This window comes from Salvelinus namaycush, chromosome 2 (genome assembly GCF_016432855.1).
Source record: "Salvelinus namaycush isolate Seneca chromosome 2, SaNama_1.0, whole genome shotgun sequence".
In the NCBI taxonomy this organism is placed as follows: Eukaryota; Metazoa; Chordata; class Actinopteri; order Salmoniformes; family Salmonidae; genus Salvelinus; species Salvelinus namaycush.
This window is the reverse complement of record NC_052308.1, coordinates 9815864-9838731: the sequence shown is the minus strand read 5'-3', so window position 1 is coordinate 9838731 and position 22868 is coordinate 9815864. Positions and strand designations below refer to the sequence as shown.

Below are 22868 nucleotides of genomic sequence, written 5' to 3'. Positions count from 1 at the left end.
AAATTGGCTACTAGCTCATTTAGCAGCTCATTTGAGTTAGCCTGCACTGTAACGTTAGCTAATAATACATCGTTTTTTTTTACATTTTCGAAATGTATTTACTTGGTTCTCCCAGCCATGTGGATAATTCGAAACAGGGAAGCAATATGTGTTTGTCACCAGAGCGTTTTAGAGGATATTACTATTGAACTATTTACCCATTTAATAACCAGACCTTCATACAAATATGCTATGCGGAATTCTTGACGCACAATCGAACAGGCTGCTGCTATATGCTGCCAGCACCCCCACAAGCGAGTCACAATGGTCGGCCTAAGCCGCACTCGGCAATTTCCTGCTTTCTTGTGAACATGCCCACTGGTGATAGAGGTGATGACGTCATTTAGAGAAAAACGAAAGTGAAATAATCGTCCTACTAAAAAAGTTTTACAGGTAGCATTCTTGTTCTAAACTCTGCTCAGGAATACATTTAAGAAACTTGAATAGGCAATAGTTTGGCTCTGCACAATAGAAAGAAAACGGGATTATCACCAACCTTTTACTAAATAAAACGTTAGGCTGTAGACTAGATCATTTCCAGAACATGTCTGAAAGCAATGATATCGACGAGGGCTTTTACTCCCGACAGCTGTAAGTATAGCCTGTCATGTCCAAAGGAAACTACAATTTGACAGTTGACATGCATCTAGCAAGGTTATTATAGTTTAGAGTGTTTATATTCGTTTTATTTCTATTCGCTTCCCTACTTTTATTTGAAATTCAGTATATTTTCAGTTAGTATAAAAATAAAAATAAATCGTTTTTATATTATTGGGTTTCAGTTTCAGTGTTAGGGGAAGAAGCAGGATTTAAACCTAACCCTAACCTTGACCACACTGCTAACCTTATGCCTAAACATAAACTTAAATTAAGACCAAAAAGCGAATTTTTGTAGCCAACTCTGACTTTGAGACCGTGGAATCTGACTTTGTGGCTGTGTTTTTTTTGGTGATGTCACTTCTTACAACTGGGAGCAGTAATACATAAGGTGATGGGTCAGGTCATAGGTTAGGTTAGGTTTCAAATTTAAAGTCTGTCTCAATGTGACTTGGATTTAAAAGGAATAGTGCAGAGACTGGCTTTCCACTAGTTAACACAGACACAAAGTCAAAATTGGCTGCAAAAAAATTGCTTTTTGGTCATAATTTAAGGTTAGGGTTAGGCATAAAGTTAGCAGTGTAGTTAATTTTAGGGCTAAAGGGATACTTAGGGGTTTTGGCAATGAGGCACATTATCTACTTCCCCAGGGTCAGATAAACTTGTGGATACCATTTTTATGTCTCTGTGTCCAATATGAAGGAAGTTAGAAGTACAGCATAGTTTCGTGAGCCAATACTAACTAGCGTTAGCGCAATGACTGGAAGCGTATGGGTATCTGTTAATTGAATGGGCGGGGTTTATCCATAATTATGACTTTGTGGCTGTGTTAACTAGTGACGACCCTGAGACTGGTGCAAAATAATATGGTAGAAGGAAACTCTCTCACCCATGTTAACACCAATCCAATGCTTTTTAACTTTAGTAACTTTAGTGATGATTTTGTACCTGTAGTGATATCTAGTGATAATGATGCACAGGCCTATTTGAAACATCGTCATCTCCAGGCAGCATTTCCCCGCCAGATTCAGACCCGATATCCACATCCCAAAAGCCTGAAAACCCCATTGAAAACCCCATTCGATTTTTGCTCGAAGTTTGGATAATAGTTTCAGTATAGTTCGTTTTTGAAACGGGTTTGTTAATTATTTTATTTCAGTTCACACATTTTTTTGAATTATAATTTTTTGTTTTAGTTTCAGTTTACTATAATAACCTTGGCATCTAGTAACAGTCTTGTCTTTTGGGCACTGTGTGGCAGGTATGTGTTGGGTCATGAGGCGATGCGTCGCATGGGGACAGCTAATGTCCTCATCGCGGGGATGCGGGGTCTAGGGGTGGAGATTGCCAAGAATGTCATCCTCTCTGGAGTGAAGTCCGTCACTGTGCAGGATGAGGGACTTGCTGAGTGGATGGACTTCTCCTCACAGGTAGGCTACCTGTGTCATAGAGTAACCCTGTTATACTGTAATTCTGCTCAATAAATAATCTGCCCCCTAGGCTAATTTAGGGATACAGGGTTTGAAAGGTCTCAATGTCATCATGTCACAGCAGGAGACAAAGTTAAAATGTTCTTCAAAATTAAGGTTTGCAAAAAAATTACAAGACTGTTATAACAAACAAAACACTGAAAGAGACTACTTGGCCTCAGCAAGCATTCCTGCCAATATCACTTGGCACAGAGAAATTGAGGCTGTTCTGAGGGCAAAAGGGGGTGCAACCAGTGATGACCGGTGCCATTTAAATGAGGGAAGATGATCTTTTTTTTTATGAACATGGCCTTATTTCTATTACGGCATATTGGATTCCATTCACCCAGCTCAATTTAACATTTAGGCTACTATAAGATACTAACATTTTCCCTGTACACATCATGAGGTTGCTACAACCTAGCCGATGAATTAAAGTTTACAACGTAGGTGCACAGATCGAGAGAATTTTGAGTAATCAAGGTGACAGACAGTGACACATACAAACAGCTCGTTGTATAAATAATTCCTTCTCGCATCTATCTACGCATTCTCCTCCTCTCACCTTTTCCATTTACTTTTGGACTTCAGTGCACAACACATCAGCTGTGTTTGAGTCAACTACTCACCACATTTTATGCACTGCAGGGCTAGCTAGCTGTAGCTTATGCTTTCAGTACTAGATTCATTCTCTGATCCTTTGATTGGCTGGACAACATGTCAGTTCATGCTGCTAGAGCTCTGATAGGTTGGAGGACGTCCTCCGGGAAGCTGTCATAATTACAGTGTGTCTATGGAAGGGGGTGAGAACCATGTGTCTCCTGGGTTTTGTATTGAAGACAATGTACCCATAGGAGGACAGAAGCTAGGTGTCCTCCGGCTACACCATGCTGCTACCCTACAGAGTGCTGCTGAGGCTACTGTAGACCTTCATTGCAAAACAGTGTGTTTTAATAAACTATTTGGTGAGGTGAATATATTTAGTATAGTTTTGTCTAAAAATGATTTTCATTTATATTAAATTCACTGAGGAGGATGGTCCTCCCCTTCCTTCTCTGAGGAGCCTCCACTGGGTGCAACTCAATATTAGGAAGGTGTTCCTAATGTTTTGTACACTCAGCATATAGGATCTCCTCCATGGCCACGCCTTGGAACATACCAATGTAGCCCACAATCTAGAGGGACAAATTTAATCAAAATCAGTAAAATTATATAAACTGGCGAAACGCAATAATACATTTTCAATAATATCTAAAGCAGACATTGACTAGGATAAACATTATTTTAACATACAGTACCATTCAAAAGTTTGGACACGCCTACTCATTCAAGGGTTTTTCTTTATTTTTACTATTTCTCTACATTGTACCACAATAGTGAAGACATCAAAACTATGAAACGACACATATGGAATCATGTAGTAACTAAAAAAGTGTTAAACAAATCAAAATATATTTTAGATTTTAGATTCTTCAAAGTAGCCACCCTTTGCCTTTATGACAGCTTTGCACACTCTTGGCATTCTCTCAACCAGCCTCATGAGGTAGTCACCTAGAATGCATTTCAATTAACAGGTGTGCCTTGTTAAAAGTTAATTTGTGGAATTTCTTTCCTTCTTAATGCTTTTGAGCCAATCAGTTGTGTTGTGACAAGGTAGGGGTGGTATACAGAAGATAGCCAAGTCCATATTATGTCAAGAACAGCTCAAATAAGCAAATAGAAATGACAGCCCATCATTACTTTAAGACATGAAGGTCAGTCAATAAGGAACATTTCAAGAACTTTTAAAGTTTCTTCAAGTGCAGTCGCAAAAACCATCAAGCGCTATGATGAAACTGGCTCTCATGAGGACCACCACAGGAAAGGAAGACCCAGAGTTACCTCTGCTGCAGGGGATAAGTTCATTAGAGTTAAAGGCACCTCAGATTGCAGCCCAAATAAATGCTTCACAGAGTTCAAGTAACAGACACATCTCAACATCAACTCTTCAGGGGTGAATCACTCCTTCATGACCAAATTGCTGCAAAGAAACCGCTACTAAAGGACACCAATAAGAAGAAGAGACTTGCTTGGTAGAGCATGGCGCTTGCAACGCCAGGGTTGTGGGTTCAATTCCCACGGGGGGACCAGGGTTCAATTCCCACGGGGGGACCAGGATGAATATGTATGAACTTTCCAATTTGTAAGTCGCTCTGGATAAGAGCGTCTGCTAAATGACTTAAATGTAAATGTAAACACAAGCAATGGACATTAGACTGGTGGAAATCTGTACTTTGGTCTGATGAGTCCATATTGTTGATTTTTGGTTCCAACCGCTGTGGCTTTGTGAGACGCAGAGTAGGTGAACGGATGATCTCCGCATATATCCTATATCTGCCGTTTCCATTACTCATGTCGCAATGATTTTTTTTGCGACGTCGAATAAACCTAAGGACTGGAAACCTGCCTAATGATTCATACGTAATTTGAAGATGGAACATGGACAATAACTATTTAGAGCAATCCACGTTAGGCCGTCTCTATCACACTGCCATCTCTGTAACTATTTAGCACCTGATATTACAGGGAGGAAATAGGAATACAGGGGCATATAACGTTCTGAAAATGTTAACTCAGATCAGATGTTATTTTGTCAAACTACTCCTGAACCCCAATGTTTCCCTTCCAGTTTTTCCTGCTGGCATCTCACCTTGGTCAGAACCGAGCCCTGAGTTCCCTATCTCAGCTGTCTGCCCTTAACCCCCATGTCCATGTGTCTACCCACACTGGGCCACTGAAGGAGACCCTGCTACAACAATTCCAGGTAGGCCTGAGCCTTGCCTTGAGTTTACCCACTTTCTCTCTTGACTAACCATACACAGTACAGCTAGGTTTGCAAAAATCTGGTAACGTTCTCAAAATGTCATGCTTTTCTGGAAAACCCGGTTGGAAGATTGCCGGAATCAGAAAGGAACAGACAGGAAACCAGGATTTCTGGAAAACCTGGGAATTTTCAGGAAGCTGACCAGATTTTTTCAACCCTAGGTATAGTAATAACATTAAACCCTAGGTATAGTAATAACATTAAACCCTAGGTATAGTAATAACATTAAACCCTAGGTATAGTAATAACATTAAACCCTAGGTATAGTAATAACATTAAACCCTAGGTATAGTAATAACATTAAACCCTAGGTATAGTAATAACATTAAACCCTAGGTATAGTAATAACATTAACCCTGGGTATAGTAATAACATTAAACCCTAGGTATAGTAATAACATTAAACCCTAGGTATAGTAATAACATTCAACCCTAGGTATAGTAATAACATTCAACCCTAGGTATAGTAATAACATTCAACCCTAGGTATAGTAATAACATTCAACCCTAGGTATAGTAATAACATTCAACCCTAGGTATAGTAATAACATTCAACCCTAGGTATAGTAATAACATTCAACCCTAGGTATAGTAATAACATTCAACCCTAGGTATAGTAATAACATTCAACCCTAGGTATAGTAATAACATTCAACCCTAGGTATAGTAATAACATTCAACCCTAGGTATAGTAATAACATTCAACCCTAGGTATAGTAATAACATTCAACCCTAGGTATAGTAATAACATTAAACCCTAGGTATAGTAATAACATTAAACCCTAGGTATAGTAATAACATTAAACCCTAGGTATAGTAATAACATTAAACCCTAGGTATAGTAATAACATTAAACCCTAGGTATAGTAATAACATTAAACCCTAGGTATAGTAATAACATTAAACCCTAGGTATAGTAATAACATTAAACCCTAGGTATAGTAATAACATTAAACCCTAGGTATAATTAAACCCTAGGTATAGTAATAACATTAAACCCTAGGTATAGTAATAACATTAAACCCTAGGTATAGTAATAACATTAAACCCTAGGTATAGTAATAACATTAAACCCTAGGTATAGTAATAACATTAAACCCTAGGTATAGTAATAACATTAAACCCTAGGTATAGTAATAACATTAAACCCTAGGTATAGTAATAACATTAAACCCTAGGTATAGTAATAACATTAAACCCTAGGTATAATTAAACCCTAGGTATAGTAATAACATTAAACCCTAGGTATAGTAATAACATTAAACCATAGGTATAGTAATAACATTCAACCCTAGGTATAGTAATAACATTAAACCCTAGGTATAGTAATAACATTAAACCCTAGGTATAGTAATAACATTAAACCCTAGGTATAGTAATAACATTCAACCCTAGGTATAGTAATAACATTAAACCCTAGGTATAGTAATAACATTAAACCCTAGGTATAGTAATAACATTAAACCCTAGGTATAGTAATAACATTAAAGGTGAGAACATATCTTATTTGTTTTCCCAGGTGGTGGTGCTGACTGACTCCTCTCTGGATGACCAGCAGCGTTTTGGGACGTTTTGTCATTCAAATGGAATCAAGTTAATTGTGGCTGATACCAAAGGACTTTGTGGGTGAGGGGGGTGACACACCATCTCTACTTTAACCAATAATAACCTCTCCTGTAAAAATCCTCCATAGTAGATATGAGTGATGCATAGCTGGTTCAGTTCCCCAATGGTTATTTATTTGGTTCTATTGCAGTCAGTTATTCTGTGACTTTGGGGAGGAGTTTGAGGTCTTGGACACTGATGGGGAGACACCTGCATCAGCCATGATAGATCATATCACCAAGGTATTCAATGCTTAACTTTCCTTAACTATTGAAGATGGTGGCATTTGCATGTTATACGTACCTGTGAATACAGTATGTCAGTGGACATGATCATAGAGCAAAACACACTGTTATACATTGTTCTCTTGCATTTATAGGCAGATCCTGGAGTGGTCACATGCATTGAACAGAGGCATGGCTTTGTAGATGGCAGCACTGTGTCCCTCTCTGAAGTGTGTGGCATGACAAAGCTCAATAGCTATGGACCAGTGGACATCAAATTCCTTGGTGAGTTCTTATTCACAGGGGAAAAGCATCCAAATAAATGGTGGTTTAGAACAAGAATGCAGAAAATGTACTTTGCCCCTTAAGTGCCACCTGTAAAATTTGTTTACTAGAAAAATATTTCAACTTTAGTTTCTCTCGAAAGGACATCTCCTTTTTTAATATTATATAATTGTTGTAATATGAGGCATATCTAAGCTACTTTAAAAATGTTTTTAAATACATGACAGGACATGGCATGACAGTGGTGGTGATGCCATTTAATATGGACAGAAATGTAAGTGTATATGATGATTCATACATTATGATGTGTGTGTAAATTATGACATGTTCTTTCATTGCCAGGCCCTGATTCCTTCAGTATTTGTGACACTTCAAGCTTTTCTGAGTATGAGAAAGGTGGTGTAGCAACTGAGGTCAAAAAGTCTAAAATACTACAATTTGTAAGTATTGTTTCTTAATTTTATCAAATTAATTATGTTGGACTAGGCATTCATCTATCCCAATAATAATATTTTGATATTTACTGTATCATATGGAAAGCCAACCTTAACCAATATGGCGTTCAATGACATTGCACTCAGTTCACTATGCTTACTTTATGCCTATACTTTCTGTACTTGTTACAGAAACCCCTTGATGAGGCTTTGGTTGACCCTGAGTTACTAGTAATGACTGACTATGGGAAGATGACGAAGCACCAGACACTGCACCTGGCCTTCCAAGCCCTGCATGGCTTTGTGAAGAGAGTGGGACGACTGCCTAAGCCCAGGTCCCAGGTCAGTGAAAGACAATACAAAATAACATTTCTTTTTCTGGTATGGAACATGTGTTGGTAGAAGAAATCTTATGACATCATACTGTATTTGCCTGTCTCACCACGTTTTGTGATGTTCAGTAGGCTAAGAAAGCATCTTTAGAATCTGTGAAAGATATTTGAACAAGTAGCTCAAGTTGGATAGAATCCCTAAAGAAACTGCTCTGTCTTACCTTGGAGTCGTCTGTCCATCCATCCCCCTAAAGTCGGATGCTGAGCTACTGGTAGCCATGGTGACAGAACTGAATAAGGTATCCCAGCTGGATCAGTTAGATGAAGGTGTGGTGCAGAGTCTGTCCTTCACTGCCTGTGGTGACCTGGCCCCTGTTAACGCCTTTATCGGAGGGCTGGCAGCCCAAGAAGTCATGAAGGTGAGGTCAAAAGTCACGAGAAGGAACATAGGTATCCAACACATGTAGGCACTAAAGAAATATGAAGAGCTTGCAGTCCCAATAATTCAATGCTGCCCTATGATCTAGTCAAGCTCCTCGACAGTAGAATGCATTTATAACACCTGTATGAGCAGACTGCTACAGTTTCTGTACTCCAGAAAGCACTGCCAGGGATAGTGAAGTGCCTGTGATGTGCTGTATGGTTCATACTGTTGATATGTTTGTCTGTGTGACTGATGTTCATATTTGGTGTCCCTATAGGCTTGCACTGGGAAGTTCACCCCTCTTCAGCAGTGGCTGTACTTTGATGCACTGGAGTGCCTTCCTGAAGACAACAGTGGAGAGGGAGAGCAACTGACAGAGAGCACTTGTTCGCCAGTAAGATTTTAATACATAATATAATATATTAAAATATTAATATCAGCCAATACATATTCAAATAAAAATATATATAATATCAGCCAAAAGCTAGCTATCGATTACTATCTCCCCCCATAAAGAATAATTAATGTAGCCTTAGGAAGAAGCCATGTTTTATCTATCAGGAAAATTATCAATTGGCATGTGTTGGTGGATATTTATTCCCTGCCTGTCTGCATTAACCACTGCTCTACTGTCTATTGCAGAGAGGCTCTCGGTATGACGGGCAGACTGCTGTGTTTGGATCAGGCTTCCAGGAGAGGCTTGGTGAACAGAAGTATTTCCTTGTGAGTACCAGTTTTCTCATCTCTCACCAGCAGGGGGTGCCCTCTGCATGGCCAAACAGGCCGCATTCATTCTTTCCCTCTGGTCACTCCCGCTAGTGTTGATAATGACACGTGCAGGAAACAGCTGTGATTCAGGTGGCATTTCCTGTTAGCGTTTGGTCCTGCCAAGCCCTCACCCACCAGGCTTCCTTTGCATGTGTTATGCTAGCTTGTATTTGTTTTGCTTTGTGTGTGTGCGCGTGAGTTTGTGCGTGCATGCTTATGTTATTGCACTCTCACCAGTTCTGTTTCCACATGAGAGTGTTGGAGTGAAAGTCTTAATACCCTCTGATGTGCAAAAAGTAACTTGGCATATACTATGACAAATGTGTTGATTAGGTGATATTTATACAGTAGATGAATGCAGCTTGGGTTGAATTGATTTGTTCTATTTTATTTTGTATTCTAACATGTCTTCTGTCATGATGTGTCGTCAGGTTGGGGCTGGCGCTATAGGTTGTGAACTTCTCAAGAATTTTGCTCTGATTGGCCTGGGGGCTGGAGAGGGTGGGCACATCACTGTGACAGACATGGACTCCATAGAGAGATCCAATCTAAACCGACAATTTCTCTTCAGGTCTCAAGACATTGGGGTAAGAGAGAAGCAATTCTAAACACAAACACAATTCTCAAAATGCTTACTAGATATTGAAATTCACAGATGCCTTTTATGTTGCAGAATTGTTTTTATTCATTTTCAACACATTTTCCTTTTTAAGATGGAACTGATCTTTTATTTGTGACAAAATCATTATTGATGGATGTTGATGACAAATGCAGAGAAGGAGAGACAGAACGTATCATTTATACTGAGAGTGTGTTTCTCTGTTAATCATGATTCATGGCAACAAGTTTAATGTTTACACAGATTTGTTAACATTTAAAACCAAACCATACGAAAGAGAAATAAATATTAATTTGACTCACAGGCGAGAGATCACATTCTTCTAGAACACACAGAGGGAAACCTTGTACTGCAAATTCCAGCATCCCAGCGTTTTTCAGCTCCATAATTAAAGTACAGACAGTTTTGTTTGCCTTGGAAGTTGTCCGGCTGTCCTTTGCTCCAGTTGGTAAAGTCAAATCTGGACCCATCGCTGCAGAGCCATAGGCCTTCCTGAGCAAGATCATAACGTCCAATCCAGGCGCGAGGAAATCCCCCAGTTTGTATCATCACCATCTCCTGTATGAAATGATATTCTGCTGTGCTGTGGACGGATGCCAGGTTGGCTCCCTGATACACACAGAACTGCTCAGACTCGGCCCATGTCCTTTCAGTACTGATGTACCTGAAGCAGCGGGATCCGTATTTGGACCAGCCAGAGGGACATGCGCTCCTGCACTCTGTCCCCTCCAACCTCTCCCCTGTTCCCTGAAAAGCCTCCTGATACAAGCCCTGTTCTCCATCCATCTCTACTGAGGGCTCCAGAGTTTCCAGGTCATTCGCGTCAGCTGGATACTTAACAGCATCAATTTCCTGAAACATCTGGAGACCTGGGCTCTGTTCAATGCTGTTGCCCTCGCCACCAATCTCCTGCATGATGTAAGAATAAAGTTTCTTACAGATTCCCATTATAATTTATCAAAGTACAACACAACAAGTTTATATATATTTCCTGTTCATATCCATTTCGTATTATCATCCATAAACAGGAGGATATATTGCAGAGTGGGCTGGTTGTAAAACAAACGTGTGTTGAGCTGGCATTTTCCCCCAGCGCTTTTCAATCACAAAAATATTGACACAAAAGTGTTGAAAAGAGGGATGAACTACTGTTTTTGAGACAGACTTGCCTCATGATTAGTCAACTCGCCTACAATTAACCTGTGCTTCGCATCGGAGTGCAACAGGTGATGTGTGTGTGTGTGTGTGTGTGTGTGTGTGTGTGTGTGTGTGTGTGTGTGTGTGTGTGTGTGTGTGTGTGTGTGTGTGTGTGTGTGTGTGTGTGTGTCGGGCACCCACGTCTACAAGGAATGCTGATAAGTTTCTTACTTATTCCCGTAATACTTCTTCAAAGTACAAAACAAAATGTGTAGCCTAGCGGTTAGAGCGTTGGGCTAGTAACCGTAAGGTTGCAAGTTCAAATCCCTGACCTGACAAGGTATAAATCTGTCATTCTGAACAAGGAAGTTAACCCACAGTTCCTTGGCTGCCACTGAAATAAGATTTTGTTCTTAACTAACTTGCCTAGTTAAATAAATAAAAATATCACATTTTCATTCATAAGCGGGGATATATTGCTCATTGGAAAGATTGTACAGCCTGATCCTATTATATAAATTTTTTTCTGCCTTGTCAGCCAAGTCAAGACGAAATTAATGAGAAACACACACACACACACACACACACACACACACAAACACACACACACACACACACGCACTCCCACATCCAACCTTACACACCCCCAATGGTAAAAACACATACAGTGGGGCAAAAAAGTATTTAGTCAGCCACCAATTGTGCAAGTTCTCCCACTTAGGCTGGGAAGACTGAATCTGCAATAGGTAAGCAGCTTGGTTTGAAGAAATCAACTGTGGGAGCAATTACTAGGAAATGGAAGACATACAAGACCACTGATAATCTCCCTCGATCTGGGGCTCCACGCAAGATCTCACCCCGTGGGGTCAAAATGATCACAAGAACGGTGAGCAAAAATCCCAGAACCACACGGGGGGACCTAGTGAATGACCTGCAGAGAGCTGGGACCAAAGTAACAAAGCCTACCATCAGCAAGGGCATTGAAGATGAAACGTGGCTGGGTCTTTCAGCATGACAATGATCCCAAACACACCGCCCGGGCAACGAAGTAGTGGCTTCGTAAGAAGCATTTCAAGGTCCTGGAGTGGCCTAGCCAGTCTCCAGATCTCAACCCCATAGAAAATCTTTGGAGGGAGTTGAAAGTCCGTGTTGCCCAGCAACAGCCCCAAAACATCACTGCTCTAGAGGAGATCTGCATGGAGTAATGGGCCAAAATACCAGCAACAGTGTGTGAAAACCTTGTGAAGACTTACAGAAAATGTTTGACCTCTGTCATTGCCAACAAAGGGTATATAACAAAGTATTGAGATAAACTTTTGTTATTGACCAAATACTTATTTTCCACCATAATTTGCAAATAAATTCATAAAAAATCCTACAATGTGATTTTCTGGAAAAAAAATTCTCATTTTGTCTGTCATAGTTGAAGTGTACCTATGATGAAAATTACAGGCCTCTCTCATCTTTTTAAGTGGGAGAACTTGCACAATTGGTGGCTGACTAAATACTTTTTTGCCCCACTGTATCTGTCTGCGTTGAATCTGAATATAGTTAGGACATACTGTGTTTAGGAAAAATTCTGTCCAGCAAACCTAAATGGCTGTGAGCCAAACCTAATGTATGTATCCGTATGCCACAGTCATGGTGATTTAGGTTTCCTTTCCACTTCATTTGAATGTGACCGAGTGCTTGCCATTGGCTTTCATACCATCTTCCAGATGTCTGTCAGAAGTAGAAATATACAAGAGAAGTATAAGACCCATCAATGATGAGTTCATGTGTATCCTGATTTCCTTTGCTGCTTGTGTAAATATTTGGGTTTCTCTTCCCCTCAGTTTTCTATAGTTTCTTTGTCACCCAGTTCCCACCATTGCTGCTATTTTTCTCGCTTTTTGCCTTTAGTGTTTCTGTGTTTTAGTGTTTCTGCCTTTTCTCTTCAGGTTTCTCTTTGTATTCCACCTATTCTTTGAGTAAGTCATGGGGGAGGGGAAGTTAATCAAGAGAGGCTGATTTCCCCTTCACTCACCGACCTCCTCCTCTTCTTCCACAGAAACAGAAGTCAGAGGTAGCAGCCCAGGCGGTCAGAGTCATGAACCCCAACATGAACATCACAGCCCACCAGAACCGCCTGGACCCAGACAGTGAGCAGGTCTATGGGCACACCTTCTTCATGGGCCTGGATGGAGTAGCTGCAGCTCTGGACAACGTGGAAGCCAGTCAGTACCAGTCCCTGTATCATGATCCTATTAATGATATTACTACATTTACATTTAAGTCATTTAGCAGACGCTCTTATCCAGAGCGACTTACAAATTGGAAAGTTCATACATATTCATCCTGGTCCCCCCGTGGGAATTGAACCCTGGTCCCCCCGTGGGAAATGAACCCACAACCCTGGCGTTGCAAGCGCCATGCTCTACCAACTGAGCCACACGGGACCACTACTACTAGTGACAGAGTCCATTCCCTGGCAACACCCATGCTACTGCCAATATCAGGACCAACACACACGTCTAGCTGTATCGACATCAATAACATTACTAGTACAACAACCAATAGCTAATAGTCTTATCGGCATCAGTAATAGACACCACTAGAGGCAATTAATTCACCTTTATTTCTGTAGTAAAAGCTGTGGTAATAATAGCACATAGGCCTGCATGCCACCAGTACAAGAATCAGTGTAGTTATCAGCCTAAGGTCAGTTCATTAGCAACTGTATGTCTGTCTGTCTGGTGTTGTTAGATAGACTTGACTCACTCCCCAGTGTGACTCTGACTCTGAGGTCATTATGTAACTAGCCACTGCCGAGTCCTCAACAACCAGTTTTCAGGGGACATAGAAAGAGAGCCTGGGATGCAACTTCCGGTTTGGACATTACAGGGCGACAACATGAATGAGAAAATCACACACACGCTTTAACTCCTCCTCCACATTTACTGGATTGATTAAACAGTGCAGAACAGAACCTCCCCTGACAGTTTTTTTCTTATGGTCAAGACCCGTATGTAGGGGATCTATACTGAACAAAAATATAAACACAACATGTAAAAAGTATTGGTCCCATGTTTCATGAGCTAAAATAAAAGATCCCAGAAATTTTCCATATACACAAAAAGCTTATTTCTCTCAGATTTTGTGCACAAGTTTGTTTACATCCCTGTTAGTGAGCATTTCTCCTTTGCCAAGATAATCCATCCACCTATAATCCATAAACCTTCCACCTATCAAGAAGCTGATTAAACAGCATGATCATTACACAGGTGCACCTTGTGCAGGGGACAGTAAATGGCCACTCTAAAATGTGCAGTTTTGAGGGAGCGTGCAATTGGCATGCTGACTGGAGGAATGTCCACCAGAGCTGTTGCCACCGAATTGAGTGTTCATTTCTCTACCATAAGCTGCTTCCAACGTCATTTTAGAGAATTTGGCAGTATGTCCAACCGGCCTCACAACCGCAGACCACGTGTAACCACACCAACCCAGGACCTCCACATCTGGCTTTTTTACCTGCGGAATCATCTGAGACCATCAGTACAGCTGATGAAACTGTGGATTTGCAAAACTGAAGATTTCTGCACAAACTGTCAGAAACCATCTTAGGGAAGCTCATCTGCGTGCTCGTTGTCCTCACCAAGGTCTTGACCTGACTGCGTGTATGGCGCCAATAGCCAGCAACTTCGCACAGCCATTGAAGAGGAGTGGGACAACATTCCACAGGCCACAATCAACAGCCTGATCAACTCTATGCGAAGGAGATGTGTGTCTCGCTGCAGGAGGCAAGTGGTGGTCACACCAGATACTGACTGGTTTTCTGATCCACGCCCCTACCTTTTTAAAAAAAAGTATCTGTAACCAACAGATGCATATCTGTATTCCCAGTCATGTGAAATCCATAGACTAAGGCCTAATGAATTTATTTCAATTGACTGATTTCCTTATAACTGTAACTCGGTAAAAGCTTTGAAATTGTTGCATGTTGCGTTTTTTTGTTCAGTGTAGATTCAGGCGTTTATTTTATGCTTGCTACGTTAGGTTATTATATTATTATGTAATGCTGTAGATAGCTGCTGGCTCAGAGGGATTGTGGAACGCATGGTGGGGGGAGCAGACAGACAGATAACATAGTATTTTAGTCCTCTATCGGCACGGTTGGGGAATACATGTAAAGCAATTTACGAAATACATTTTAAAAGTAACCCAACCCTGTTTATATGCTGTGTGACTTTTAGCTGTTCTTATTGGTTTACTATTTTTGTACTATTTCTGTGTGTGTGTTTTTGTGTGTGTGTGTGTGTGTGTGTGTGTGTGTGTGTGTGTGTGTGTGTGTGTGTGTGTGTGTGTGTGTGTGTGTGTGTGTGTGTGTGTGTGTGTGTGTGTGTGTGTGTGTGTGTGTGTGTTTGTGCACTACAGGAGTGTACCTGGATGGCCGTTGTGTCCAGCACCAGAGACCCATGCTGGAGGGGGGTACCCTGGGTAGTAAGGGCCATACTCTAGTGGTGGTTCCCCACCTGACTGAGTCCTATGGACCGGCCAAGACCGGCTCCCAGAATGCCATCCCACTGTGCACCCTGAAGAACTTCCCTCACCGCATAGAGCACACCCTGCAGGTGAGGAATGGAACCAAGGTCTGATTGTATGTGTTTTGGACTGCACCCCTGTGGCCTAGCATCATCACAGCAACCTAGCATTGTCATATCAACCTTCTGTAGCATCATTCAAGAAGACTAGCATCATTCTAGAATCCTAGCATATTAAAGGAGTTCAGGCCATGGCATTCCTCTACCCTATGTGCTGCCATCCACGTTACGTTTAACACACTTTAAACACGGCTGCTCTCTGACTGACTGACTGACTGGTTGGCTGGCTGACTGACTGACTGACTGGCACAGAGCTATCCAGAGCATAACCTTACAAAGCTAACCTTATGTCAACATACCCCAAACGTTTTGACCCAACGTTGTCTTAACTTAGGTTTGGCCTATATCCATCCATACAGTACAGTATCAACTCCTAACTCAGTCCATCTCCATCCATACAGTACAGTATCAACTCCTAACTCAGTCCATCTCCATCCATACAGTACAGTATCAACTCCTAACTCAGTCCATCTCCATCCATACAGTACAGTACTAACTCCTAACTCAGTCCATCTCCATCCATACAGTACAGTACTAACTCCTAACTCAGTCCATCTCCATCCATACAGTACAGTATCAACTCCTAACTCAGTCCATCTCCATCCATACAGTACAGTATCAACTCCTAACTCAGTCCATCTCCATCCATACAGTACAGTATCAACTCCTAACTCAGTCCATCTCCATCCATACAGTACAGTATCAACTCCTAACTCAGTCCATCTCCATCCATACAGTACAGTATCAACTCCTAACTCAGTCCATCTCCATCCATACAGTACAGTATCAACTCCTAACTCAGTCCATCTCCATCCATACAGTACAGTATCAACTCCTTACTCAGTCCATCTCCATCCATACAGTACAGTATCAACTCCTAACTCAGTCCATCTCCATCCATACAGTACAGTATCAACTCCTAACTCAGTCCATCTCCATCCATACAGTACAGTATCAACTCCTAACTCAGTCCATCTCCATCCATACAGTACAGTATCAACTCCTAACTCAGTCCATCTCCATCCATACAGTACAGTACTAACTCCTAACTCAGTCCATCTCCATCCATACAGTACAGTACTAACTCCTAACTCAGTCCATCTCCATCCATACAGTACAGTATCAACTCCTAACTCAGTCCATCTCCATCCATACAGTACAGTACTAACTCCTAACTCAGTCCATCTCCATCCATACAGTACAGTACTAACTCCTAACTCAGTCCATCTCCATCCATACAGTACAGTACTAACTCCTAACTCAGTCTATCTCCATCCATACAGTACAGTACAGTACAATACAGTACAGTACTAACTCCTAACTCAGTCCATCCATCCACACACAACTGATCTAAAATGCAAAGCTTTTTACACTCTTAACTCTCAAACTTGCCCCAGAATGGATAAGGGTGATTGAGGGTGATTGAGACCATGCTTAAATGAAAAGGGTGCATCAGACTGAAGTTAAAATGAAACCCCCATTAAGTCAGACCTACCATGTGTCTTTGCAGTGGGCCAGAGACCAGTTTGAGGGGCTCTATAAACAAGCAGCTGAACATGTCAATCTGTACTTCAGGTAAGTCTACCTTCTTTCCTAACATACTAAATCAGTTGCAAACACGATGAGCAGAAATGGAATCTTTAAATTCCAAAGTGTGCTGTATTTCACTGAAGCTTTCAGCTTCAGACCACATGCTTATGCTACTAGTCATACCAGCCACAGGCCAATCATCCAGCCTACCACTATTCACTGTTGATGCCTCAGTCTGCCCTCATACATACAGGGCCTTCAGAAAGTATTCACACCCCTTGACTTTTTCCACATTTTGTTGTTACAGCCTGAATTTAAAATTGATTAAATTTAGTTTTTTTTTGGTCACTGGCCCACACACAATGCCCCATAATGTCAAAGTGGAATTGTGTTTTTAGACATTTTTACAAATGATTTAAAAGTTAAAAGCTGATATGTCTTCAGTCAATAAGTATTCAACCCTTTTGTTACGGCAAGCCTAAATAAGTTCAGGAATAAAAATCTGCTTAACAAGTTACATAATAATTTGCATCAACTCACTCTGTGTGCAATAATAGTGTTTAACATAATGGCTACCTCGTAACTGTACCCCACATATTATCTGTAACGCTCCTCAGTCAAGCAGTCAATTTCAAACGCATGTTCAACCATAATGACCAGGAGGTTTTCCAATGCCTCGCAAAGATGGGCACCTATTGGTAGTTTGGTAAAAAAAAAACACAAAGAAACTGACAGATATCTCTTTGAACATGGTGAATTTATTAATTTCACTTTGGATGGTGTATCAATACACACAATCACTACAAAGATACAGGCATCCTTCCTAACTCTGTTGCCAGACAGGAAGGATTTCACCATGAGGCCAATGGTGACTTGAAAACAGTTACAGAGTTAAATGGCTGTGATAGGAGAAAACTGAGGATGGATCAGCAACATTGTAGTTACTCCACAGTACTAACCTAAATGACAGAGTGAAAAGAAGGAAGTCTGTACAGAATAAAAATACAAAAAATACTGTTTGCAACAAGACACTAAAGTAAAACAGCAACAAATGTGGTAAAGCAATTAACTTTTTGTCTTGAATACAAAAGTGTTATGTTTGGGACAAATCCAATACAACACATTACTGAGTACCACTCTATATATTATCAAGCGTAGTGGTGACTGCATCATCTTATGGGTATGCTTGTCATTGTTAAGGACTGGGGAGTTTTTCAGGATAAAAAAGAAAGGGAATGGAGCTAATGACAGGAAAAATCTTAGAGGAAAACCTGGTTCAGTCTGCTTTCCACCAGACACTGGGAGGTGAATTCACCTTTCTGCAGGACAATAACCCAAAACACAATGCAAAATCTACACTGGAGTTGCTTACCAAGAATACTTGACTTATATCAACTTGATAATCTATGACAAGACCTGAAAATGGTTGTCTAGCAATGATCAACAACCAATTTGACAGAGCTTGAAGAACTTTGAAAATAATGTGTAAATGTTGCGCAATCCAGGTGTGGAAAGCTCTTAGAGACTTACCCAGAAAGACTCACAGCTGTACTCGCTGCCAAAGGTAGTTCTACAAAGTATTGATTCAGGGGTATGAATACTGTATGTAAATGAAATATTTCTATAATACATTTTCAATACATTTGACATTTTTTTAATTATGAGGTATTGTGTGTAGATGGGTGAGGAAAAAATGATATTTAATCCATTTAGAAATCAGGCTGTAACACAACGAAATGTGGAATAATTCAAGGGGAATGAATACGTTCTGAAGGCACTGTACATGCCCCTAATAACTAGTGAGCCCTACAGATGGTAATGCAGTAGTTAGTGCTGTTTCTAAAGAACAGCCAGTGTGGCAGTAAAGCTCAGGTAAGAGATGTCTTCTGTGTGAAACCACCCTCCCACCAGGGGACTTCTGGGTTAACAATCTCCTGGGTTAAAAATCTGGCACACAGTCAGTCAGCTAATTAGGGAGAGATGTCTAACTCATATACATCCATCCACTTACAGGCCTGAGGACTAGTTTACTTCCTGTTGAAAGAGGAAAGTAAGTGTTATAATGAAGTAGCGCTGTCCTCATGGTTTTGTTGTGGTTGGTTTTTACAAAACATTTGGAATGCAGTTGGAGTCTTGCTGTGTGTTCTGTATGATTTCTGTGTTTATCTAATGGTCTGTGGGTCTGTGAGAGTGACAATTGGTCTCAGATGCAAGGGGAGCCCTGTTAATCTGCCCCAGTAAGAGTCCATCAACTGCTCCGGAACCCTGTTAATCTGCCCCAGTAAGAGTCCTTCAACTGCTCCGGAGCCCTGTTAATCTGCCCCAGTAAGAGCCCATCAGCTGCTCCGGAGCCCTGTTAATCTGCCCCAGTAAGAGCCCATCAGCTGCTTCGGAGCCCTGTTAATCTGCCCCAGTAAGAGTCCATCAACTGCTCCGGAGCCCTGTTAATCTGCCCCAGTAAGAGTCCATCAGCTGCTCCGGAGCCCTGTTAATCTGCCCCAGTAAGAGTCCTTCAACTGCTCCGGAGCCCTGTTAATCTGCCCCAGTAAGAGCCCATCAGCTGCTCCGGAGCCCTGTTAATCTGCCCCAGTAAGAGCCCATCAGCTGCTTCGGAGCCCTGTTAATCTGCCCCAGTAAGAGCCCATCAGCTGCTCCGGAGCCCTGTTAATCTGCCCCAGTTAGAACCCATCAGCTGCTCCGGAGCCCTGTTAATCTGCCCCAGTTAGAACCCATCAGCTGCTCCGGAGCCCTGTTAATCTGCCCCAGTAAGAGTTCAATTAAGACTCATGGCCTGCCTGTGTTTCTCTCCAAGGCTCAGTGTATTTTACTGAGATGTAATAATGGCCCCTTTAGTGATGGAAAAGCCCCCTGCCTCCTGTGGAGAGTAGTGTCCTCTGGAGGTGAGCGAGGACCTCACCCAGCAAGCCCCACAGACTCAGCTGAAAATCACTCTAGCATCTCAGACTAACAGAGTAGGTGTAGGAGAGGATGGTGAGACTTTGTAACGCAGGATATATGCTGTGTTAACAGGAACCAGGCATACATGTGACTCAGGCTGGTAGATACTACCCATGGAGCTCTGCACACACACTCCACACACCACACACACACACACACCACACACACACACACCACACACACACACACCACACACACCACACACACACACACCACACACAACACCACTATCACTCCAAACACTTCCTTCCCCTCAGATGCAGGGTGACCTCTGACATTGGGCCAGTTTCAAAGGCAGCACCCCTAACCCCCTCTCACTTCTCAGTAACAATACTACCCCCTGACTGTCTGACTGACTGACTGTTCAGTGTTGTTCATCTTCCTGTTAGACAGACATTAGGAGTCAGGGTGAATGAGTATATCTTGGGTTTGCCATGCACTGCCTCACCCATAGGAATCCACTCAGAGTAGGTGTGATGACGAATGCAGGTAAAGGGCACAAGAGGATAGTTACAGTATGTGTCCATGTTTGACCGAAATAGGATCCAGAAACCAGTGTTGTTGAATATGACATGGCTGCTCCTTCCACCACTGTTCAGTTGTTACACAATTACCGTTGGAATTTGAAAACAAGCCGAGGCAGAACTCTCTCTCTCTCTTCGAATGATAAACCCTGGGAGGGGGCGAGAGGAGTATGTTATGAGACCTTGAGATGGTCTAGATTAGTTTTAAAGGCCAACTCATCCTGCCCACCCATCTTACATCATCCCTTTTGGTTTCCTTTGCCTTTATGTTTTTAGTCTTTCTGGAGAATCATCGTCTTGAAGGAGATTACATGAAGGTCCATTAGGGGAGAGGTCCAGGTCTAATGATGCTTATGCTATTGTTCCCTGCAGGGATGCTGCTGGGTTCCTGGAGCGCACCCTGGGTCGGGGGGAGGCGGAGGCTCTGGAGGTCCTGGAAGGTGTGTGGGGAGGTGTGGGGGGACAGCGGCCCCAAGGCTGGGAGGACTGTGTCGGGTGGGCCCGTCGCCAATGGGAGACCCTCTACAACAACGACATCGCACAGCTGCTGCACTGTTTCCCCTCTGACCAGGTAAGAGTAACACAACACACACTGGAAAAACATTGGACATCCAGGGGCATAGCTCCTAAATCCCCAAAGGTAAGGGTTTTCTTTAACATTGTTTATGAATATGAACACTTGGTGGCACTATTGTTCACACACCTTGCCTGTTGAGAATCCTGCATATGATAGACAGATACTGGTTATAAGCCTGTCTTTTGATCTCTGTTACATTTGACAGTGTGCTCATACATGCTCAAGACATATGCCATATGTAGTGGCAAGTTTATATACAGTAAAATGTCCAATAATTGGAAATGGTTCCACATTTTCAGATACCCATTCTCATTTTTACCTTGTAAGGCATAATCTAAGAATATATAGCCCTAAACTGTTTTTTAAGCATATTGAACACACCATGAACATATCTTGGGATAGTTAGTATTTACTATCCCACTGATATGGTATCCTCAAATTTCTATTGGGATCCATATAATATTCTGAGGCATATAGATTACAGAGAGTGACATCACATTACATGCTGTTACACCTGGGGGTGTCTAACCAAACACTCCCCTTGTGACCCATGGATCATATGGATTAACCTTTTACAGGACACTGACAACTGGACCTGTCTGGCCTGGTCTGATAAACACTATCTCCCTTCTCTTGCTTCATATAATATGGGTCAATAAAAATTCCTCTGACCGAGACAACCGATTCCATTCCACTCATATCCTGTTTAAAGCCTTATTATTTTTGTCTGGAAGAAATGCATAGCATTTTTGCTCCAAGTCCCCTGAGATAAGCCCTTTTGGTATTGGACTCATTTAGCAGGAAAATGAGTCATTGTTAAACAATTGGCCAGGCCGAGCCTCGTGCTCTGAAGCACTCAAATTTCTGGGTTACAGTTCTGATGAGTGGCTGCAATACATCACGCAAAATATTGTAATGTATCAAAACAGAGAGAAAAGATCCCTTTGTGTGTTTGCATTAAGTCATGTAGTGTAGCTTATTATTCTGCAGTGGCACAAGCCTTATGAGAGTAGGAAGCTGGGTTTAGATGTTTTAAAAGGACAGACATTTGTTGTTGGTTTCAGTAAAATGTTTGGGTTCCTGTTTTCTCTCTGTTTTAGAAGGTCATTAGTACAGTTAGGCTGGTTGTGCTTTCTGTATCCTCCCAGAGAGTCGATTCTAACCACAGCTGCTTTCTGGGGAAGTGTGATAAGGCTAGTGTTGGTTAACTTCCACAAAATGTTAATGAGTGAAATACAATGTCCAACTGCCTTACCAGTAGGCTGAAATGCTTTTTGGGAAGAGAAATGCAAATCTATTTTACAGGCATACGTTTTATTAACGTAACTGTTTCCCACCTCTTTACCAACAGAAACTGCCCTTATACAGATTGAATGGTATTAAAGTTTGAGTAAGTTCAAATGTTGTCCACAAATGTACCAACATTTCTATTATACTGTATGTAAATAGTTTATGATTAGTGAATTACTTAATGTAGTTATTTTGTTAGATACTTCTCCCTATTCATAGGTTGCACCTCCGTCACTCGGTCGCGTCATGCCATTGTTAGGAATGTTCTCAAGGCCCCCTCTAACGGCTGTGCTATAGTGGAGCCCTAAAGTCTTGATAAGCCCAGTCATTCTGGACGGGGGCTAGCGACTGTTTACTCTAAATTACACTATAATGCCTGGAAATATGATGACAGAGCTAAAGTATTCAAATATTTTGTAGGAAACAGCTTTTCCTGCATTATCATGTCGTCAAATTTACTTTAGACAGATGGCAAAATAAATGTACACATACAATGGGGAGAACAAGTATTTGATACACTGCCGATTTTGCAGGTTTTCCTACTTACAAAGCAT

General features: G+C 41.5%; 1 protein-coding gene across 2 annotated transcripts in view; it reads left to right on the top strand.

Moving 5' to 3' along the window:
- The first annotated feature begins 399 nt into the window (after window positions 1–399).
- uba7 (ubiquitin-like modifier activating enzyme 7) overlaps window positions 400–22868 on the top strand; it is a 78204-nt gene continuing 55735 nt past the window's right edge. For both annotated transcript variants that reach the window (XM_039007533.1, XM_039007538.1), the window contains exons 1-16: window positions 400–630; window positions 1898–2066; window positions 4774–4908; window positions 6487–6593; window positions 6724–6814; window positions 6952–7081; window positions 7424–7521; window positions 7708–7857; window positions 8102–8266; window positions 8549–8665; window positions 8914–8994; window positions 9471–9626; window positions 12846–13011; window positions 15209–15405; window positions 16946–17010; window positions 20820–21018. In XM_039007533.1, coding sequence (XP_038863461.1) covers window positions 584–630; window positions 1898–2066; window positions 4774–4908; window positions 6487–6593; window positions 6724–6814; window positions 6952–7081; window positions 7424–7521; window positions 7708–7857; window positions 8102–8266; window positions 8549–8665; window positions 8914–8994; window positions 9471–9626; window positions 12846–13011; window positions 15209–15405; window positions 16946–17010; window positions 20820–21018 — 2073 coding nt within the window. In that variant the 5' untranslated portion in view covers window positions 400–583. The remainder of the gene's footprint in view (window positions 631–1897; window positions 2067–4773; window positions 4909–6486; window positions 6594–6723; window positions 6815–6951; window positions 7082–7423; window positions 7522–7707; window positions 7858–8101; window positions 8267–8548; window positions 8666–8913; window positions 8995–9470; window positions 9627–12845; window positions 13012–15208; window positions 15406–16945; window positions 17011–20819; window positions 21019–22868) is intronic.